We start from the raw sequence: 21,246 nt of genomic DNA, 5'->3' as shown, positions 1-21,246 counted from the left end.
TGAGATTTTTCATGAGGGAGAAAGTATCTTCAAGCACACAGCAGTACTCAGTCACAGCAGCCTGGCCTTTTCAGCTTTTTGTTCAAGAATATTCAATACACGCACACACAAAGAGAGACAGGCGAAACTATAGATATGGGTATTTACCTGGTGCCAAGTATAGAAAACTGAATCGCATTAAAGCAGATTAACTGGTGCAACCTACAGGAACAGGGCTTACAGGCTCATGGGAAACTAACACTTCACTTAGACTTATTGAACTGTTCTGTCCCAGAAAGAGATCAGCTTCCCTGCATTAAAATGAGATCTTTCCTCCAAGCTAAAGGCCAGTCTGATGGATGACTGCTCTCATTCAAATTTCAATGGAAACTGACTGCTTTATCTCATCTGTTCTAAAAAAATCCATGAGATAATCCAAGGATCTCTGGATGGCCCTAGGCTCTGCAAGTTGCTGCACTATTTCAACATTTGAAGCGTTCTCAGGAAAATTATACTTAGAAGATCCATATCTCTGATTAGATGAAGACAGGTGGTGGTGTTGGTGAGCAAAGAAACACAGGGAACTGTTAGTTCCAATATATTTGTTGGTTGGTAAAAGGATGGGAGCAATTTTTCAGTTTTTCTTCCTTGGGTTTTTGGGTTGGTTGGTTGGTTTATTTGTGTGTTTGGATTTTTTGCTTATTTATTTAAATTAATGAATTAAGTAGAACCGGAACGGCTCCATTCACGCGCATAAAACATTCTAATCCAGGCAGCAATCCCAGGAGCCATAAGAAGCATAAGAAAAACCCCACCACTCTACTCAGTACAGATGAAAGCTGAAAAAGGACTGTGTTATCAAAGATCCCAGAGCACCAAGAAATATTTTGATCAAGACGACTGTTTAAGACAACAACAACTTGGGAGCACAAAGATATTTCCTAGTAAGTGCCAATAGTACTGTTGGTGGTCTACCCCTCTTACTAACTTTTGTCACTTGTTCCTACCTTTCTGCCACATGGTGATGAGTTTATAAACCCATACAGGGAACAGATACATGTTAACAAATCTAACTGAGCAAAACGGGTTAAGTTTTAACAAAAATCAGGTTCTGGTTCATGACATGACCTAGTTGAAAATGTCCCTGCTCATTGCTGAGGGATAGGACTAGATGACCTTTGAAAGTCCTAACTCAGATTATGCTATGATTCTATATCATGCCATAAATTCTTGTACTGGCAATAAGGAAGGGCAGAAGGAAGATAAAAAAGGTACAATTACCTTTTTTGAATCTGGTGCTGATAGTGTTGCTAATGGTATGTTTTAGGCTACAGAACAGCCCTGAAAGTAGCAGTTAAACCTTTCAGTCAGTAAACAAATCTGCTGTATATCTCCTAATCTGCAGCACCCTAACAGAAATGCTATGATGTGGAGTCAACCTGGGTGGTTTTTTACCACTTTTTTTTTTGCTGCTGTTAATTGACTTACTGAAGCCCACTAACAGTTGGGATCTGTGCTGAAACAAGTGAAATAATGAACTGGATCTGTTGGTCACTGCGTGAAGCAAGTCCTAAGGGGGATGATACCCAGACAGAGAGAGGTACTTGCCCGTCGGCCATGGACCAAGGCTCCCTGTTCATCTACAGGCTCCTCTTTCTCCCCTTCTTGTTTCTCTTCCTTCTCTGGCACCTGAAAGAGAAGCCCAGTCTCAGTATATCAACAACACCAAGTACCATTTTAAAGTTATGAACATTTCCGCAGCAATTTAAGGTGCTAAAGATTTAAAAAAAGGCTTCCTGCAGTTTCTGTTCTTCAGATTCCAGCGCTATTGGATCAGATTCCACAGCACTGAATGGTAACAATATCCATAACAAGGGGCCAAAGGTTTTACCTCATTGTCACTGACTGCTGCAGGTCCCTCAGGAACTTCCTCCGTTTGCTGACTGCTGTTCTCATCCGATGCAATGCTCTGCTGTTCCATTTCTAGCTCCTTTCGACGGGCTTTTCGCCGGCGTGTTTCTGCCCCAATTAGTGTGCCTAAAACAGGTGGAGGTAGGTGTTCTGCAGCATTTGGGCTACGTTTCTGCACAGGGCAATTCCGGTTCCCCTTGTGACACGCACAGTCCACTTTATAATTGCTGCTCCAAAACACAAACATAATTCGTGTCACTCTTCATTTCTCAACCCTTGTACAGAGACATTCAATGCATCTCCTACTAAACATCTCACCACGTGCCAAAGCAAGGACAGCAGGCTACCTTATGGCCTCTATTGTAGAATATGCCAGCAGAACTGGACAGAATAGCCGGGAAATGCAATTCAGTAGAAAACGGAGCAAAATGTAGAATGCGAGGAAAGGGCTGGAGGAAGATGTCCAGTCCAGGAGGGCAGTGGAGAGCTCCCGGGCGAGGTGAAGGACTCACCAGATGTTGTACTCATAGTCAAAGGCGATGGTAACCTCTGTGTCCTTGGCAATGGTGGCAACAGCGTAGATACATAGGTGGATCATCCCATCGGCAATCACATGACGAACCTTGTTAAACAAAGTAAAGAGAAACTAACATCTCCACACCTTGCATTTCCTACTTCCAAGAGGAAAGCCTCCTCCTGCAAAGTAGCTCTTATCTGCTCCACGAATAACTATTCCAAATTTCTCCGTAGGGAAAAGCCTGCTTCACTGCTTGTCTCATCCTGTGCTTTTCCACTCACACCTACTCCCACCTGCTTACCCTAAGTATCATTCTGAAGCCAAAGCAAAGACATAAAAGAAACATTTCTCTTCCAAAACCCCCCCTCATGTTCCCAAACTTTCTCATATTCCAAGTATAAACCATCAAACGAGCAAGAGACACAGAGAATTTACCCCATATACTGCATTTTAAGTTAGGGAAAGCACTAAGCTTATATAAAACATGTATTTGCAGTTACAGTGATGGTGAAGAGGGAATTTACCTCTGCGTTTGGGGTGCAGGAACGCCTGATGAACCTGGCATCATTGCCAAAGGTGCGGGCATCAACACACATTTCAACACCATTGAACTTGGAGTAGAACAGCACGAAGGGATATGGCCTGGAGAAACAACAGAACACCTCAATCCCAAAATACCCAATTCCCATGGCACTTATAACAGGTATCCCCCACTTAACTGGAAGCAGCACTTGCATCAGCGCTATTGCTCTGGGTGCTTATGCACTTCCATCAATTTAAGAGATCTATTTCAGAGGGTTTGGTCCATAAGCTGAGCATCAAGCTGAGGTGGTATATTTGATTTCACATTTCTATGGATGGCACAGCTGACAAGGCCCTGCAAGTGAACATTATCCCATAGAGACACCAGTCTCTCTGTGCCACGATGCTCTCACATTAATCACTTCATAGTACTCTTACTTTTTGAAGAAATGCCCATTGACCTCGAATTGCTGTCGTAACATAACCTTCCCTCGATACTCAATTATAAGGGTATCTAGTGCCAAGTCTCTTGCTGCCCTCAGGATCTTCCGGTGCTTCTGAACCCGAGTCACCCTTCCCAGCTGCAGCTGTAACAAAAACCAGAGCAAAATATGAGAATTTAAACCAAATGCCTCTAACTCATGAATATTTTACCCACATGGAAAGAAAAATTACTCTAATAGCAACACAGAGAAACTCTGCCAGTGAATATATTGTTTATTCTGTAACATTTTAGTAATGACCAATGACCTTGATAACATTTATCAAAAGCCAACAGTATTTATTCCTTTGCTTCAACACCAAGTCTGACAAATCTATCGGACTGAGTATTTCAGTCTTGCAGCAGGAGGCATAACCAGACCTGTCACTTGCTGCTAACAGGGAACTGCTCTGCAATTATGGCCACTTTCACAGCCAGAATAATTCAAATCTTCCCTAAATTGTGGGTTGTCACACATTTAGAAGAAAAGAATGCAAGCTTTTCCTTTTGCAGAGGATGTAAATTCTAGCTAACTGGCCAAAGAATTAAGTTGGCAATTTCCATCTCCATCCAGAAACTTCTCTACATCTGTCTGCTCAACTAGCGCTGTTGATTTTAATTTTTTTTTAACATGAAACAAATTTTTAGCAAAGTAGTGACAATTTGTTGAAACACCTTCATGGTAAAGTCTACAGATCTATTACGATCAATTTTCACAACAATGTGTCTTGACAGTATAAAACCACAACATTCTTTAAGTACAGACATCCAAATATGACACATTTTATGGAATAATGGAAGGGATATTATAAGCACTAGGGCATAGGAAAGACTTCATAAAAACAAAGTACTTCTCTTACTTAACAGATCAAAGTTCTCAGCAAGTAAAAATTACATGAAGGTGATTGGCTGCTTTGCTACAAGTGCTGTGCCTGTTCCTTCCTAAGCATTCTATTCACTGCTCAGAACGACCCACTTTTGATACTTTTCCACAGTGAACTGAGGCATAAGTGTTCTTACTTCAGTAATAATGACAGTCGTGCATCTAAATTAGAAGTAAAACACAAGATTTTATTACAGGCAAGTTCCCAACTTTTCCTGATAGAACTCTTGTTAGAAACAGCTACTGAGCAATCTGCTCAAATGGGTAAAACATTAGGTACTGTTTGTACTATCCAACTGTGGTAACAAAGAATAAATAAATGGGACTAGATTTCTTACTGCATGACAGAGGATAAGGAGTTAAGGAGACAAGAGGATCTGAAGTTATTAGATGAATTAGGGTTGAGACAAGTTTGTCTCCAGTTGAATAATTTTGTTTTTATATTACCACTCATTTGCTGTTATAGTTTCTCATCTGGCCCTACACAGGAGGGTTGGACCAGATGACCTTCAGTTGTTCCTTCCAACCTGAACTGTTTTACTACTCTATCAATACTATGAGTACCAATAAGATCATATCTTTCAGAGATGCACATTCATGTCCTCCACTCTCACCTCTGCCCCATGACTGCCTGCATTACTGTTCACCTCATGCTGGAAAACAGCTTGAGGAACATGAGTGGGCTAAGGTGGGGTGGTGGGAGGAGGAGAAAGTCCATGAAGGAAAGAGAAGCTCTGCATCTGCAAAACTTATTTATCTGGGTTTGGTAAAACAGGAATGATCTCACAGCTTTCCTGATAAGACCCTAGCTCAGCTTGTTTTCATTCTCTGAATTTAGAAATATGAAGAGGATTAGCTGCCATGCTTTCATGTGTGAAAAGAACAAATGATTTTATTCATGTCATAGGCTAGGGATTGCTGACTGCTAATCAGCCAAAACTGTTCTGATATGTTTGCAGAGCAACATCTGCATAATACTCAGTGGCTTTATTTTATAAAGGCCCTTTCGCTCTTCACTTCAGAATGTGAAATCAATCAGGGGTTTGAGCTCAAGTCAGCAATTATCAGAGGCAACAAAGGGCAAATACTGGGTTTGGTTTGGCAACAACAGGCAGAAAAGTGATTCACAGCTTTCAGTCTGTCGAGCAACTGGCAGTAGCCAGGACTAAGATGATTTTATTCATGATGCTAAACAGCTTTATATTTTCAAAAGTCTCCCTTTGCATCATTAGGACAGTTGAGAATTGGTTTACCATATAATCACCAAATGATTTAGGTTAGAAAAGCCCTCTAAGATCACTGAGTTCAACTGTTAACCCAGCACTGTCCAGTCCATCACTAACCTATATCCTTCAGTGCCACAACCACACATCTTTAAATACCTCCAGGGATGGTGATTCCACCACTTCCCCTGTGCCAGTGTTTGATAACCCTTCTGGTGAAAAGATTTTTCCTAATATCCCATGTAAACCTCCCCTGGTGAAACTTGAGGCCATTTCCTCTTGTCTTATCCAAAACATTCCAATGACCAAAATCCCATATTCTACATGTATAACCCTTAATCCATCCTTCCCTACTCCTCTTGGCTTTAGGAAGCTTTTAGGTCACACTTCTTCTCTTTGTCCAGATCTTTTTTTTTTTTTTAAAGTATACACTTGCATCACTATTGACCCAAGTCAAACACCTCTCTCAACTGTCAGAGTATGCAGGGCATATAAAACATTATTTTTATTCCTTTCTCCACAGTCTTCCTGGCCAAAGAGAGCAGTGATGATACCCATCTACACACAGCTGCCAACTGCATATTGACACAGCCTCCTGATTTTCTTCTAGCCTAAAGTACCTATTATCTGTTATCTTGCAGAAAAGCTATTTTTACATTCAACAGTAATATCTAGTTAAAAGACAACGGATGCAAACCAAAAATCCTCCTCAGTTTGTCTAAAAAAAGGAAAAAATGAGCACACAGTCCACACCTGTGCAGGCTGCCCCCTCCTCACAACACTCCACAGTCACCTGCTGAGCAGAGAAAACAGGACATAAGAGCTGAGAAGCAGCAGCCCAGGACAGCCACCAGGTCTCTCCTCAATATCCAAGAAGAGCTACAAAGCCAGTAAAGCCCTTTACACCTTCTCTGCACACACAATCACAGGGATCTACCAACAGCTTGTTTAGGGTAACTCCAGATCACTGTTAAGTTTTGTGACTTTCCACCCTTTTTTTTCTTTGGGATATATCAAATTTGGAGTCTTCTCATTTGGAATGCTGGCCATTTCTCCCTGTGGGAAAGCCTAGGTCTGTACTGGGAAAAGAGAGGCCACGAGAGCATGACAAGAACAAGCACATTTATGCATGATATCTTTTATAATCTTCTGTCCTGCTGTACTCTATGAAGGTGATAAGAAGGAACAGCATGTTTTATTACTTATTTCGGGACTTTCCCTAAAACTCATGTGAGGGACATAGAAGAGGTTACATTTAGTCTCAAAAATACTGAGATTTCTAGAGAAGCAGAACTTTTTCTTCTCTATATTTCCTGAACTGCTCCCTTTACGAAGGCTACTCAAACAGCCAACAAGAAGTGTTTCTCCCCAATGTCCTCAGAAGTATTATTCATTGCAGAACTACAGTTAAGAGTCAAAGAAAGTTGAGTCCAAAGTCCTCTTTCTGCACTCTCCCTTAGTGGCAATATCTGTGCTCTGCCTGAAGTGCTTCACCTGCCTGAAAGCAGAGGAAAAGGTGGGAGGGAGCACGTGAACTTCACTGAGTGGTGAGTCACTTGATATAAACAATGAATGATTCAAGCACTAACATATACCTGATATTCAGGTTTCTGACTTTGCTCCCCTTCTACAGAAGAGGTGCCCTACTCGTGTTTTGGAGCCCATCCTTTCAGCTGCACCTATCTCCATTCTCCTGGAAGGAAGCCCCACAAAGCCTGAACTGGGTGGGAATGCTGTGCTCTGTTCAATAAAGCACAGGCCAGATGAAACAACAGATAAGAGTAGTAGTGGGGAGGACATACACCACACAAACACATTACTTTCCTGTTTCTCCTTGTTTACATGAACTCCATAAAGATGGCAACATGGAAAAGCTAGGAAGAAACAGCTCACTAAAATCAGTTGTAGTAGTGCAGTATTTGACAGTTATCAAAATCCAAATAATAATCCAAAATACTGAAATAATGTTGAAAGGTTCTTTCAAATGGCCTTCCACACAAGTGGAAAGTGGAAAATTTCCTATCTCCAGTAAGTGATAGATCTGGTTCTGCCTCAAGTCATTCAGTGACCAAAAGTATTTACGGTAAAATAACTGTGAACCATATCGGAAAACTGTACAAAATATCCCCAACTTAGCAACATTGATTTGGTCAAATGCAAGTATTTCTGAATCTTAGCACTGGCATCTCTTCTGAATCACTGTGTATCAAACCTATGCCTATTGGACTGAAATGACAGACCAGCTGGGACATCGCTCACCATGCCCATGCCTTACAAACCAGAGCACTGACCTACCCCACCCCTCTGTCACGCTGGTTCTTACCTGCATCTGGGACCCAATGACAGTGTTATTGCAGGCCAGCTCTGTTTTGTTGATTGTGTCCAGCATAGCAGTTTTGCCCACATATTCTTTATTGGAGTTGAGGTGACGCTCCAGCAAGTTCTGCACATCAGCACTGTACTGGTTCGTGAAGGCTTCCTCGTACTGGTCTGTCCAAAGGCGTATCCGATTCTCCCACCCTTCAGCTGTGTTTTCATCCAGGGCATGCGCTTCAGAAGGGGAATTCTGCACCAAACAGCAAAGAATGAATGGCTAGTACACAGCAGGAAAACCCATCCCCAGTGCTCCAAGCACATGAATATGCCACAAAAAAAGGCGAATCCGTTCCAAGCTATCTAAGTGCTGGTGATGAGGACACATTTTTCAGCACCTGCACCCCCCAGAACACTGTACAACAGTTCCACTCAGGAATTTGCGGAGAATTCTGTGCAGGACTAAGCTCTCTTGAGAGCTAGTACTCGGCACTGCTATATAAAATAAAATTAGGCTAGTGCATGGCCAGGACAAAAAAAATTATTTTCCCTTTAGAAAAATAATTAAGTGGATTAAAAAAGCAAAGGAACAGAACACACAAAGGCAAATAAATCTCATGTAGGCTTGTCCTACAGTCAACCCACTCATGTCCAACATAATGCTAGATGATGCTGACTGCATCTCAATCTTCACAGTGACTGATCCAGAAATAGTTCCAAACCTTCGAGCTAAATGGTCAGTTTCAAGAAACTGAATGTAGAGCACAGGCTAATACCCAGAGGGTTAAAACTGCAAGCCCTAAGCAGAGTAAAGAAGAGAGGGCAAAATCAGGTAATCCGTTTACACTGTCTTGTAAGGGAGGGGAAAACAGAAGCTGATAAAAAAAATATTTAAGCTTCATTCTTTACTCGACAATAGTTGAAGAAGTTCAACAAATATTCCAGAGGTCAATAACTCAACTGGTTTCATAAGGGACTGAGGCATATGTGACACCAAGATCTTAGTGACAAGGACAACTGAAGAGTAATCATTATTTTCATCACATATATAAAAACATTAAGTGTTCTCATGCGTTTTTACCCTCTCAAGGCACTTGCATACTATTGAGATGGTGCATGCAGACACCATGGGACTGTACTCTTTCTTCTGAGCCACTGCTAGAAGCCACTACCAGCTACAGAACTGGGGCCAGGTGGAACTGAGCAAACTTCAAGGCACCTCTTGTGTTTCTGGGGACACATTTAGCTCAAAGTGCGAGTTACTTTTTCTTGTCAAATAACCTTCCTATTCGATAGCCACACCTGCCACTACTGCAGGAAGTCAGAGATAAAGATATTGTCCCATCCACCCCTTGTAAGAGAATGTGGAGAGAAACAAGGTGAGGGACTCCCAACATTAAACTTGTGAACTCCTTTGATGTCCAAGCCTGAAATATCATTGATGTAATCAAACAATAACTGCCCTCACAGAAGAGCAGCCACAACCAGTTCTACATCCCTTACATCAAACACCTCACTCCCAATGCCATGAATCAAACATGTTTCAGAACTGGGTGACATTATCTTACTGAAAGCTATCAGAAGCAAAAGAAAGGTTCAAAGGGCAACTGCTGTGATACCCTTTTATAGACCTGCTTGTGGTGCATGGTAAAGCTTGAGTTTATTCCAAGGCTGGTCCCACAATCAGAAAGTCCCCAAGCAAACCAAGAGAGGCACAAAATATAAGGAAACCCTCCCCAACCACCATCACAGAGAGTTGTCAGTTTTACTCACCTTCATCCTCAGAGACTTCCGTGAGCCCTCTCGAAAGGCCTATCCCCCAAAACAAGGAGAGAGAGAAAAAACACAGTATTGTATATTTCCTCAGAATTAGCATCCCAGAACCACACTCAACCTTACTCCAACAGAGCAACACTAAATCTTACTCCAGCCCTTAATAAAAGACAGCAAGAACTGCAGGAAAACCTACACAAGAAGCAATGGACTTGAACAAAAAGACTCTGCAATGCAAATCCGGTGGAAACTGCTGAAAAGCTTCATGGCCAGGATTTCTGAAGTAAAGAAGCCTGCCTCACACTTAGTAAAATGTCAAGATCAAAAGCAAAACTGTCTGGACTAAACCCACTTGTTTTGATATGAGAAAGGTCCAGAAACAGAATCAAGCTGGTTCACAACAGAAAAAAACCCTCAAAACCTCACATGGGTTCCTACCCCCAGCCTTTTATTTAATCAGTGCCTACCAGTAGAACTTCAAGAGAAACCTAAACTGTGGAAAATTATGGTAAAGCTAGCAGATGACGGGAAAGAACCAGCTGCTCACACACTTGCATTCCAATATAAGCAATTCAAAATTATTTCAGTCCCCAAACACTCACAAACAAGACAGTAAAGTCATCCCTCAACAAATGTTCATCACTACCTACATAGTTTTCCACACAAGCACTATCTCTGTCCCTGAAGAACAGTGCCAAGAAGCTCTGCAGCCCAAATTCCTCAACAAAGCCTGCTAAGAAATACCATGCTCTCTTCATTTTTCATTCCATTCACAAACTGACCCTTTGCCATAAACAGACTCCAAAAGCTGTTTTCCCAAATCCTAATACAGAAGGCAAAATATGTAATTGAGTCCAAGCTCTGAGCATGAATGGACAGCATTAGGAAATAAGGGTGGAGTTCCAGTAAGGTAATTTTTAAACCAACAGCCACATACTCTAGCAGGTCACAAATACAAGGCGTCACATTATTGCACCAGAAAGAGTAATTCCTGACAGGACAAAAGTTTCTTGTCTACTGCCAGCTTGTCAGCCTGCTCCTAACAACGCTTCACACAGCATTTGGTGGGAACTGCAGCAACTCTGTCTCACTCCACATACCTTGATCTTTTTGGCCTTTGGAGCAGTGCGAGCTTTTTCCGTACTCCTCTTCCTCTTCTTGGGTTTGGTCCTGCGGACGCGGTTGACGGTCAGCGTGATGCTTGTGGGAGTGTGCTGAGTGGCCGTGTACAGCACCGTGGAGGGAGAGAGTTCTTCATCCCAGCTCTCGGTTGCACTGCTGTCCCCGCCTAGAGACAGAAGTGCTTCGTTAGCAGCGGCTTCTCATCCCTGAGAGCGCAGTTGACCCTTATGCCCATTTCCATCAAGACGACTGGCTGACCCTGCATAACTCTTCCCTGAGAGAACTATATCACCTCAGTTTTCCCACCCAAACTGGGAACAGGTCTCCCAAACTTCTGATGTGTCACAGAATGACAGCGACGAAAATTTTCCTTTTCTGTTCACAAGATAATCTGATTTTCCCAAGTGCTAACTGAGGTGAAGGGTAAGGAGAGGAGAAAATCCCAGCGATTGGGAGGCAAAGAACATTAGCGGGCAGTGATCACAGTTAGATGATTACAGCATCCAAAAGACAAAGGTCTCATAGATAGAAAACAAAAGTCACCATTATCAGAATTACACTCTCCAACTCACCTGACACGTTGTCCTGCTTCCGGCGGCGGAGTCTGATCACCTTCCCCCTGCTCATTCCTCTGCCAAAGGAGAATGCACAATTGAAGCTGGTTTGTAGGAGTAAAGTCACTTGAAATTCAACAGGATGTCACAAGATGCGTGCCCTCAGTGGGGCCCAGGATGATAAGAACATCGATTTAACATCCTCATCTCCACTCCTGGTGCCACCAACACTTGTCAGGCTGACAACGCAAAGGAGCAGGGTCAATAGTGGGTAAAGCACTGGAAAGAACTCTCCAGTTAGCAAAAGGAAGTCTGTCCCACAGCCCAAAGGTGACACGGTTCGGTATGAGAAGTCAACACAAGGAGCAGCCCAGACCTGCACTGCACCGAAGCTTACCTGCACTTTTCACACTTGAGGAGGAAACCATCTTGGGAGACACTGCAGTGGCACCAAGTGGGAATTGATTCTCCTTCTGAGGAGCTCTCACTGTCCCCGGAGTTCTCCTCATCAGGCGAGTGCAGGCCATTCAGTTCTGCACGAGGTATAATGGTCTGGACAGGAGGAGAGGCTGGCGGCGTTGGAGGAGGAGGGGCTCCGTAATTATGATCCTGAAAACGAGTATTTGCAGTACTACTTTTAACGTGAAGATATGATGCCTAGAAGCTGAAGTCCCAAATCCACAGTTCCCAGGTTAATATTTAACTGGTGTAAAACAGTAGCCTGAATTCCTCAATCTACCAAGAAGGCAAAGCAATAGCTCTGAAAGATGTGAATGGTTTCCTTCAGCACCAATGAATTAAACTCAAAACCTATGAAAACAACCATGCTATTTCGACATTAACTGTTGTACTGCTAATAACCTGAGATGACATCAGTGTTTAAACAGTGGAACCAGTTGCCTTGAGATGTTGTAGAGTTTCTGCCTGTTGAGATATTCCAAACCCAACTGGACATGGTCCTGGGCAACCTGCTCAAGCAGAGTCAGCTTGAGCAGGGAGGTTGGATTATGTGATCTGGAGAGGCCCCCTCCAACTTCAGTGATTCTGTGACATCCTGTTCTTCCCATAGCTTCAGACTATACTCCCATTCTTCCTGACTGTTCATTGATTCTCATTGTTATAAGTTACCACTATGAAAATCTGCACAGTTGAAACAAGTATAAATAGTGCACAATAAACCAAATGGGGCATAAAATTACCATCAGGAAAATGTTATATATTCATATATAGTCACACTTCATTCATATACTTCATTCAGTTAAAAATCTATCACCTAGAATGCTAATAAAGCTTGCTGTAGAGTATGCAGGACTTCACAAACAATAAACACACAAACGAAAAATGTATGGCAGAACTCAGCTGTAACTCAGTGTTCCCTAATAAATAAGCCAAAACTCCTAAGGCTTAACAGGCAAAGAACTATGGAACAAGGAAAAAGAGTAAAAGTAGACAGTAAAGAGCTGATTCACTGCAGAGAGAGTACTCACTGCGTAAGGCAGCCCGCGATAGCTGTGTTTCTGGGTGGCCCCATAGCCGTGGCTGGAGTACACATTCTTCTCACTGACAGCTGGACTAGCTTCCACAGACTCTGGGCTGCAGAAAGGGCCAGAAGTAAAACCCATCAATACAATATCATTTTTTTAGTGACAGTATTTCACTGCTCTTTTCTATTGAACACATGAGCTCAAAATGAAGAAACTTCATGAAATCGAGGTGTTATTACACACTTCACCAAGCATCATGTGTGCAAAAGTTGTACAGGATGAACCTGCTTTCAGAGGGGAGGAACTGAGTAAGGGCCACCCTACATAACTCATTAAACTGGGTCTCAATCTGGGAAGTTAAAAAGATAATTAGCATGTAAGAAGCTCAGTTTCCTTATGGTTGAGGAAATTGGGTCTGGTTCAACATTCACATCTGAACTCAGCCAGCCTAATCTCAGAGCCACTGAACAGTACTGCCATTTTATCTCTGCAACAGCTTATTTCAACTGCAGTTAAGCAGCTTTCCTGCACCTGCACTTGTTTCTCTCTCCCTCAGATACCAATTGTTAGCCGAGTCCAATGTCCTGTGATAAAGCCTGCATGAAACCTGCATCTATCCTGACAGCAACTACCAGGAGTTGGAGACTCCTGTTACAAAGAGGCAACAAATCAATGCCCTGGATAGACAGTGGCTACAGACAGATCGGATTCACCCTGTGCTTTCTATACAGCAACCTGCAATGAGCAGAACAGGAAATGTGCTGCTGAGGTACAATGCACTCTTCCACCACAGGGTGGTGAAAAAAAACAGCTAAAAATGAAAGGTATATCCTTAGCAGAAAGCTGCAGAAACCCTACTCAGAGAAGGGATAGCTGCAATTCAATGCAGGGGATATTAGATAATGAGGCTACAGATAGAACACCTGCAAGAAAGCACGCTGTTACAAGCAGAAGATACAAATCAGATAACCTCTGCACAGAGCAGAAGAAGACTCTGTATCAGAATACTGCAGAGGATTACTGAATCATGTCTGCAGATGAAATCTTTGTCAAAATTATAGCACAGAGCTAGGGAAGCAGGACAGAAAAATACAGAAAAGGAAAACTTTACCTTGGAACTCTGCTGCTATGGTGAGATCTTGCAGCATTCTCAGTGGGTTCTACATGGCCAGCGTGGATCAGGCGGCACTCAAACAATGGCCGGCGATCACGCGTGGGGCAGTGTTTAGGCACCACCCAAGAACACTAACCCCTGTGCCCTTTGGACTTCCTATTAGCTCTTGAAATCACTGCTGCACTGAAGTTTGCCCCACCCTGCCACTGAACCTCATCTGTTCTCCAAGGGCACCAACCTCTGAGCTTCTGGCTTACTCTGGAGTAAGGTGGACCTGTCTTTGCAACACAAAGGGGCAAAAAGTTCTTGTACAAAGAACTGCAGAAAGTAGAAGGCCTTACACCTATGCAAACGACACTTCTGTAGCTCAAGATTTAGGAGCATGACATAATAAATTCAGTTGTTTTTCAGTGTGGCTACAGCCAGCTAAACTGTGAAAAGCAGGAGATATAGGTGGTGATTCCTCTCAAAGGATATACTTCTTAATAAAAGGCACCTTGTAAAGCTTGCCACATAATCCAGCCTTGCTGGATCTTTGCAACAGTCCTTTAGGACTTCCAGATTGGTAGTGTTAAATCCATTTAGGTTTAATCGTATTTTCAGAAACAATATTAGAAGGAAAAGAGCCTAAACAGTCTAAGGAGTAGATAAGTCCTCTGTCCAAGTTACCCACATTCCTAACCACAGTCAGCCTGGAATACCAGCAATGCTGCCGCAAGCATTAGCAATAAAACTTCAGGATTGTTGGTGCAACGGTGTCCAGGGGCAACAACACCAGGGCCCCAACGCTTCCTCAGCAGCAGCGCGCCAAGGAGCTTCCACAACTTCCACTATGCAGTCAGACTAACACAGCAAAACTACTCTGCAGCGTCCATATCACCCTCAGATGAACACCAACACCCTTCACCATTTTCACCTCCTCTCTATATTAGAGGCCGGGGAAGACGCTAAAGCTCATCCTGTAAGGAGGGCCAGCTAGTTTTCCTTTTACCATCCTATCGTCTTCATGATGCACATCTTGGAAATCAATCCCTTGTAAAAGACAAGAAGCTCAGGTACCCCAGACTTTACTCTTCCAACTAGTAGAGTTTCAAAGGCAAAGTAAGGATAGCCTTAACTTTGAACAGACCCACAAAGGACACTTCAGCAGTAACAGTGCATCGATGCAAAGCCTGGAGAATAAAGTCCTGGCATTCCCAAGTTTTAGAAAACAGAGAAACTAATTCAGAAATCTTCAAAAGCCTTTTTTCAAAGTACTCTAGCTTAGCCTCAAATTGGACCTACAAATTTCTTACAAGGGAAAAAGAAAATGCTTTGCAGAAGGTTTACAGTCAGTCTGTTTGATATTGAAACGCTACAAGGGACATGCGCAGATATATCTGGCTCTTCTCTCTACCATGCTCAGCTTTGAAAGCAAAGTACATGACCAAACTATTTAGCACTCTTCCTCCTGTCATAAACAGTTTAAAATTCCTGCATGTTGAGTCTTCAAAGTGGTGCTGTGGGAGAAGCAGGGTGACAAGCAATACTGAATGTCAGATCTTGAAAAGTGAAGGATCATGTACTCACTGCAGATAAGTGACTTACTTGATTCTGATTCCTTGTTTAAAAAGAACATATAAAAATGTGGGCTTTAGGATGGAATGAGGCCTCACGAAGGAGAATACCTAGAATGGGGCCAGTGCCAAGTCAGACAAAAAAGGGCATTAGCAGTCTTGCAGAGAGTGCGACTGTGTAGTCAAACTTTGTGCACAGTCAAATCAGGGCAAGATGGAAGGGAAAACCAGTGATTCGTACCTTAGCCCACTGCTCTTACAGCTCAAAATTAATAGTCTGGAGCAATTTCTGTTCTACAGTGATCAACCTGACATGCAGGTATTTGCACAGTAGGTGGCTTTAATAATACATAGGGGAAATCTATCTCCAAAATGCCATTTGTAAATTTTTGTAAAGGGATACTACAGCCCTTATTTCAAAGAAGGATGCAGGAAAGCAGGAGGGAGAAGAAAAACACAGGAATAACTTGAGCTCTCCCTCTCACCCCTGACAAAAACACAGTACTCATCTGAGCTGACATCATTCTAACAAGGGTTTTAAGAAGATATCACAATGCTGTATTTCCTGAATCTGAAATGTTCTTGATGAGTCTTTTAAAAGAAATGGTAAGTCTCCTCCAAAGGCCTCAGAGGTATGGCTGCAGTGAGAGCCCTGCACAGCGTACTGTGGTGGAGACCCTGAGGGATGCTCACTGAGTGTGCTTCTTGGAACGTGCTCAGGGGCAGAAACAAAATGAAAGTGTCTACGCAGGCTGATGCTGCCTCACACCTCTGGTCAAGCTCCAAAGGTGTCTGGAAATCAGTCATATAAGACTGGTACCAAGTCTGAGCCAGTAGGCTCTACTGAGAGGGAGGTTCAGCATGCTGATCCCTCACATTACAGCTTTTGGAAAAGGAACTGGCTTGTACCTTGCCAACGTCAAGCATGGGTAGAGCAAACACACAATTGCCTGCACTTCAGTACAGACTTACTAGTCAAGCTGATGTAAAACCCATGGTTGACTGCCTCATACTGTTGGAATTCTTTTCCCCATCTCCTCTGTCAAACTTACCAATTTCCGTAACACTGCATTTGTTAACACCCAGAGTCTGTCTCTGCATTCTTCTCTCATACAGCCAGTGGACCAGCAGCCCCTTTCTCCCAGGTGCAGAAAGCACCAGCACCGATCCTACAGCCCCACTCCAGATCAGCCCTCTGACACCCTCCCCTCCATGGGGTAACACTCACTCCGATCCTGCAGCCATGTCGGAGTAGGACGTATCTGGTGTGGTGACTCCCAGAGGGATTGCAATGCTCATGACGCCCGTCGGGGATCACGGAGTCCAGAGGGCAGCGACTGGCCGCTCCGAGGGCGGAGAGGAGCCGCAGAGCCTCGGCCAACACGTCACGGACATGGGGAAACCTACCAGGGTAGAAACAAAGCATTGCATCGCCGTTACAGCATGAGGTGTCCCTGTGCACCCCTAAAGAAGGCTTTCACAGCAAAAGAAAAGCAGAAATATGTTTCCATCAGTGACGTGACACATCAGTTTTACTTCATTTTCATATGTGGGGCCAGGGAAGAGGTAGATGGTAGTAGTTTGGTGGGGTTTTGGGGGCGTTTTTTTACAGTGTTGGACTGACATGCAATGAGCTGCTCTGCCTTAAAGCTGATAATGATAGTTCCCCCACCCCCAAGTAAACTTAGGACTAATTATCAGATAAGCAATCTATTAGCTCCTTCTGCATATAAGCAGCAGCTGTCACCTATCACCCACAGCCCTCCATCAGCATTTCTTAACTCCTTCCCTAAACAAGCTGCAGGCAAAGCGCCGTTTGGGAGGACAAGGAGACAGAGCCGGGATGGGCTGAGCTGACCCGTCTCACTGAAGATCAGTTTGCATGTGCATTCACCGGGCACGGGTGAGTGTGACCTGCAGAGTGGCCACTCCCACACCACCGACGCTCCCCTGGCCCAGCCAGGCCCTTATCCTGGGCTCTGCTCCGCCGGCTCGGTGCAGGGAGCCCTGACACCGCGGGGCCCGACCTTGCTAAGCCCGGGCTGACACCTCCCCGCGGCAGAGCCACGTCAGACGTCTGGGCGGCCGCGCATGGGCCGCTCCGGCCGGGAACGCGGCGGGACCATTGGCTGGGAGTGGGGGTGAGTCACGGCGGGGCCCCGGGGGAGCCCGGGCTGCGCCGTCCCCGCCGGGCGCGGCGCTCGGCCACGGCACCGACCGAGATCGCCGCTGAACGCCAACCTCCAAGGGTCGGATGGCGGCCGGAGGTGAAACGGGATCAGCTCCTCGTTATGTAAATAACCTCAATAGCACACATGAGCATAAAGGAGCTATTATTCTACACGGCTCGAAAGAAACTCCCCCACGATACACAGAAAGGCTGCGTTTCCACAGGCAGCAAAGGTAACTCCAAAACCAAAGAGAAACGGTGACGACTTAACCGCCCTCTCTGCACGTTAAACTTTAAGGGCAGCTTGGAATACTTTCCGCAGCCTTTCCCGGCTCCTGCTGTCACATGCTCCCCGGCATCTCGGGGGCTCTGCCAGCAAACCCTCTTGGGCTACAGAGAGGCCGCCAGCCAAGTTTTCCTGTGGGTAGTGAATTTCTCACAGGGAACTGCCTTTGGACACCACAGTCCAGCCATTGTTTAAAACACAAAACCTCCCAGAAACACCAAAACACACACTCACTATAAGGGCAAATGAAGGAAGAACTAGAGTCAAAAAGTTTAAATGCCACATACTATATTGCCTTTTCCTGTCTTAAAAGACAGGCCACTTCTCTTGGCACAAGGAGATACTTTCCTTTTTCAGTATACATCCCTATGAGAAATCCTTCTGACAGTATGACAGGCATACAGCAAATTACAGAAGTAGAATGTAAAGATTTCTAAGTGGTCTGTGGCAATTCCCTGTTATGCCCCAAAGCAATGGTCTCACAGGGAGGTGGGAGATGAAAAAGAGGGAGGACTAAGCTCACAGGCAGTTCCAACCCAAGACAGCCCAGTGTCCTTGAGTGTGTTTTCTGGAAAAAATATTAAAAGAAAAAGAAAAGGACCTTTTGGAAGTGTCTTATTTACCCCTTTTCATGCTTGTGACAGAGTTGTGATTTCTACACTGACACGAAATGAGACAAATTGCTGCTAAAATACAGCTAAAAGCTACAGACATCAATCCCTGCTTCAATCTAGAGTCACATAAAACTCTGGCACAAGGTTAAAAGAAATAGGACAAGTGTCTCAATGTCTGAAGCACCCTTCCCTTTTAGAGACACAGAAAGCTCTCTCCCCCCCCCGTAATATTTTTAAATACTTGTTTAGATGTTTTTTCCCGTATCGATCTTTTGCCTTTGCCATGACTATACCCAGCTGGCAGCAGCCCGACATTTCATCAGGAAAAATTCCAGCCTCCCGCCTGCTCGTGACTCAGCAGAACTGGAGGATTTCAGGTGCAGCTTCTGGATACCTGGTCAGTCCTGGAGCAACTGGGACAAGATTTCAGGCACTTCTCATAGAAACCCTCTTTCCATCAACAGTGTACAAAGGCTGTTGCACTGAAATGGCCTGATAACTCCCATTTTTGGGAAGGAGATTACTGGAGAAATATGAAATACCAAACTGAAAGGTTAGACAAGGCAAATTCCAATTCAGTCACATTTGTGTTGACCCAGCAATACTTGCTCAACCATCACCCCTGCTCAGATTTTACTGTTTGTTGCTGCTATTTTATGTGTACTTTCAACTCCGACAATGTGACATTCAAACTGAATTGCTGAGACCAACCTCAAATGCTGTCCAAGACCACATCACCTTCAGGCTACATTACAGTCTGGTCTTCATGAAACTTGGCCTGGTAACACCCAATACTATAAAATGCTGGAGTTGAGATCAAAATGTTCACCCATCAAACTGGCTAATTTTCTGTATATACAGTCCCCAAGGACCTTCCTACCTCTACACAAAAATACGGCCATGCAGGAAAAGAAAAAATATCACACCCACTTCTCTCTGGTGCCACTAGAATAAGTTTTACTAAAATTCAAAGTCTTTAATTTAAATCTGATGATCTTCAGACCACTGCACAAACCTGTCTCCCTTCTGACACAATTCTTTTTGATATAAAATGGAAAGAGGAATTTTGATGGCCTAACAGGTAAATAATACTTAGCTGGTTTTGAAAATGCAGCATTTAAAGTTACTTTAAAACTAGGTTTAAGTCATTTTAATTTCCAGAACTCTGTTTAGGACACAACAGCTGCAGCACTGCATTGGCTCACTTCCACTACCATTGCCATCCATGTACAAATAAAGCAGATGCAGAAAATTTACAGCTGGAAACTCTCTTCATTATTATAAAAGTCTGTACTAACAGGGACAATCAAGCACGCTGAGTCAAAGAGCTTACTAGAGCTTCCTCCTTCATGATGTGGTTGTTACTGTGTCTCAGTCACACAGTCACCTCCGGGCACCGGTGGTGTCCAAGACTTGGTGACAGAGTCTACAAAGGATTTGTGAGCGCTGTGAAAAATTCACCCCCAGACAAAAACCCCTGGGCACAGCCCCACAGACTGCATCTGTTACCTAAATTCAGACTCCATCACCATTTGGTGCTGCTCAGGTGATGCTGTACAACCTCAGGGAGACAGAACAAACCCCCTGCACCCTCCCACAGCCACAGACCCAAGGGCAAAGCAGTTACCAATCAGGGGGAGCCCAGAGATTCATCCTGTTCCTCTGCAGGGTCAGTGCACCTCTGTGAGTCTGTCCACAGAAGGCCTGAGGTATTTTATTATCCTGCATCCAGTGTCTCATGCGTGGCTGAGAATGGTAAGAATGTAACGCCGGTACAAGCACATCCTGGACAAACTGAGAAAAGCCTTTTCTGATTATACACAACTTCAACATGTGAGCCAGGGCAGGGAGAATAGTGAAATCCCCTGCGTGCACTGGCAGTGACCACTTCTCACAGATCTCTTGTTCGCAGATATCGAAGGACAGAAAAGTGCTTCCTTTACCTCTCCCCACACCTCCAGTTATTGAAGTCCCAAAACTGGACACAGATTCAAGACTTTTGACAACTCAGGATTGGTAGTGTCCAAACAATAACCATCATCACCTTCTCTATGCTCAGCAATGGACCTGTAAGTCACCTATATAGGATAAGCTCCTTGTATAATGAGTTGCACATCTTTAAGCTCTCACACCATTACCAGTCACATCGAATTCAAAGCATGTTTTTCTTCTGCATCTCATACTGCCACAGGCCAGTCCAAGCTGGTGGAAAACTGGTAATAGCAGCTCTGCCATGCAGCCTTCCTTGGCATCTAGCCTCACATGGGACAGAGGCAGTGAGTTTTGACCAGTTCATACTTACACTGTCATCTGCACCAGCAGCAAACCACTCGGCAAGTGGAACAGAGTAAGAAGTGTAGCATTTTAGATCTTCATTCATCTTTTCCACGTGAAATTTCAGAATGACCAAAATCTACGGGACATCTAATGTAAACATAAGTGCTTCCATTACCACGCTAAAAAGTCCTCTCTCATCAGTAAGTTCCACTCAAATACAAACACGGTCCACCTGAGTCCAATCAAGCACTGCCTGTTCGTTCCAGCACACCCACAAACCTCATGTCAAGGGCAGATCCTCACAGAAGGGCAAACACCTTTAGGGCAAACAGAATCACATCAAGGTTTTTTGTGCGTAAACCAGCTAGCTCAAAAAAATGCATCAAATTCCCCTGATTACAGTCATGTTGTTCTATAAGGACACCTACACAGAAGCAGAGAAATCCTTAAATCATTTAGCTCCAACT

The 21,246-nt window shown here is 44.0% G+C and overlaps 1 protein-coding gene across 1 annotated transcript in view; it reads right to left on the bottom strand.

The window, feature by feature from the left end:
* SETD5 (SET domain containing 5) overlaps positions 1-16,835 on the bottom strand; it is a 39,177-nt gene extending 22,342 nt beyond the window's left edge. The window contains exons 1-12 of the mRNA XM_027700477.1: positions 16,661-16,835; positions 12,766-12,871; positions 11,676-11,887; positions 11,297-11,355; positions 10,703-10,890; positions 9,603-9,641; positions 7,840-8,082; positions 3,368-3,516; positions 2,932-3,049; positions 2,403-2,512; positions 1,871-2,117; positions 1,588-1,668 (exon numbers count right to left, since the gene is read on the bottom strand). Coding sequence (XP_027556278.1) covers positions 1,588-1,668; positions 1,871-2,117; positions 2,403-2,512; positions 2,932-3,049; positions 3,368-3,516; positions 7,840-8,082; positions 9,603-9,641; positions 10,703-10,890; positions 11,297-11,355; positions 11,676-11,887; positions 12,766-12,871; positions 16,661-16,731 — 1,623 coding nt within the window. The 5' untranslated portion in view covers positions 16,732-16,835. The remainder of the gene's footprint in view (positions 1-1,587; positions 1,669-1,870; positions 2,118-2,402; positions 2,513-2,931; positions 3,050-3,367; positions 3,517-7,839; positions 8,083-9,602; positions 9,642-10,702; positions 10,891-11,296; positions 11,356-11,675; positions 11,888-12,765; positions 12,872-16,660) is intronic.
* Positions 16,836-21,246: the final 4,411 nt, after the last annotated feature.

Source organism: Neopelma chrysocephalum, unplaced genomic scaffold (assembly GCF_003984885.1).
Source record: "Neopelma chrysocephalum unplaced genomic scaffold, ASM398488v2 Primary Assembly neopelma1_147, whole genome shotgun sequence".
NCBI lineage: Eukaryota > Metazoa > Chordata > Aves > Passeriformes > Pipridae > Neopelma > Neopelma chrysocephalum.
Note: the sequence above shows the minus strand (reverse complement) of the source record. Positions and strands in the feature narration are given on the sequence as shown.